The sequence below is a fragment of the Aplysia californica genome, unplaced genomic scaffold, assembly GCF_000002075.1.
Source record: "Aplysia californica isolate F4 #8 unplaced genomic scaffold, AplCal3.0 scaffold00163, whole genome shotgun sequence".
NCBI classification, from domain to species: Eukaryota; Metazoa; Mollusca; class Gastropoda; order Aplysiida; family Aplysiidae; genus Aplysia; species Aplysia californica.
The window spans coordinates 792,210-793,806 of record NW_004797433.1 but is presented as its reverse complement, the minus strand read 5'-3'; the positions used below and the strand labels follow the sequence as shown (position 1 = coordinate 793,806).

Genomic DNA, 1,597 nt, shown 5'->3' with positions numbered 1-1,597 from the left:
TCGCTTCCCTATACTCATTCAGCCATTCCTCCATCGTCCAGTTTTTATTTTGTGTCTAACGTCACCCCTCCTCCCGACCCCCACCTCTGTTGTTTCTGTCTGTCAGTTTTACTCTTTCCCCTGCACTAAATGGCCGTTATTGTATCAATGTGCTTCACGCTACTCATGTGATAGGTGGTTGATGGGGGCTCTGGTGTGTTTTGCTCCTTCTTTCTTATCACACATCTATAGTCCTCATCTGTCCTCCTTTTCTTTTTATGTTACCCTCCAGTAAAACCTCACATCTTCGACACTTACATTTTACAAGACTCATTTGTGTAGCAAATGACGCAAAGCTCTTACCAACACATAAAATAAACATCTATCGTCGAACTTCTTCTCGTTGTATGTTACCTTCTTGTAACATCTCTTATCCTATGCTGACCTATTTGTGTTGAAAGTGTCGTCAAGGTCTTACAAAAACTAAAGTTTATATTATTATTGCCCCCCTTTTCTTTGTATGTTACACTCAAAGACCACCTCTTTTCCTAGGGACTTATATAACCTACTTGTGTTGCAAGTGCTGTAAAACACTTACTTAAAGTGGTTAGTTGGCGGGTGCTTTAGTGTGGTTTGCTCCTTCTTCACTATCAAGCATCTACCGTCCTTATCTCTCCACCTTCTTTTTGGCCTTTTTTATGTTTGTTTTTCGGTCTTGTAACGCATCTATTTTTCGGCTCTTATACTGCCTTATTGTGCTGCAAGTGCCGTAAAACTTACTAAATCTTTACGAAACATCTGTCGAACTTCTTCTTTTCATCATATTATTATGTTTCCATTGTAACACGTGTTTTCCAAGGCATTTAATGACTTATTAATGTCGGAAGTACCATAAAACTCTTACGAATCGTAAACTAACCTTCTCAAGGCACTTATTTATATGACCTGATTGTGTTACAAGAGCCGTAAATCTCCTACTAAAACTTCAACTAAACCTCGCAGGTGACATATTATGTAACCTGATTGTGTAGCAAGTGCCGTGAAACTTCAACCAGTGGGTGGTTGACGGGTGCTCTGGTGTGGTTTGCTCCTTCTTTCCTATCAAACATCTGTCGTACTGATCTCTACTTCTTCTTTTTTGTGTTTGTTACTTTCTTGTAACACCGCTAATCTTCGGCATTTATATGACCTTATATTGTGTTGCAAGTGCCGTAAAACTCTTACTAAAACTAAAACTAAAAAAAACAACTTCCACCAAACCTCGCAGGTGACGGATATGATGCTCCAGGAAAAGCTGTACCCATCCTGGGCCAAGCCCGTCCGCAAGTGGTGGAACACCAGCTACAACCGCATCATCCTCTTCTGGATCATCGTGGTCCTGTCCTCCTTCACCGTCCTCTTCGTCATCGCCACCGACTACATCAACTGGGACAGCCTCAACAGGGACTTCTTGCACAGCAACGAGATCTCCCGGGCCTTCCTCGCCTCCTTTATCCTAGTGCTGGACTTGACCATTGTCATGCAGGTCAGTGCGTGTTATGCTAACTCTCTCTCCCCCCCTCTCTTTTTTATTTCTTTCTTTCTGTTTCTCTGTTTCTCTCTCTCTCTCTCTCTCTCT

General features: G+C 42.1%; 1 protein-coding gene across 1 annotated transcript in view; it reads left to right on the top strand.

Annotated features, from left to right (window-relative positions):
* Positions 1-1,246: 1,246 nt before the first annotated feature.
* The window catches only part of LOC101862578 (transmembrane protein 117), a gene marked incomplete at its 5' end in the record, with an annotated part of 8,843 nt that continues 8,492 nt past the window's right edge, over positions 1,247-1,597 (top strand). Inside the window, 1 exon segment of the mRNA XM_035969620.1 lies at positions 1,247-1,504. Within this exon segment, the coding sequence (XP_035825513.1) occupies positions 1,247-1,504 (258 nt within the window).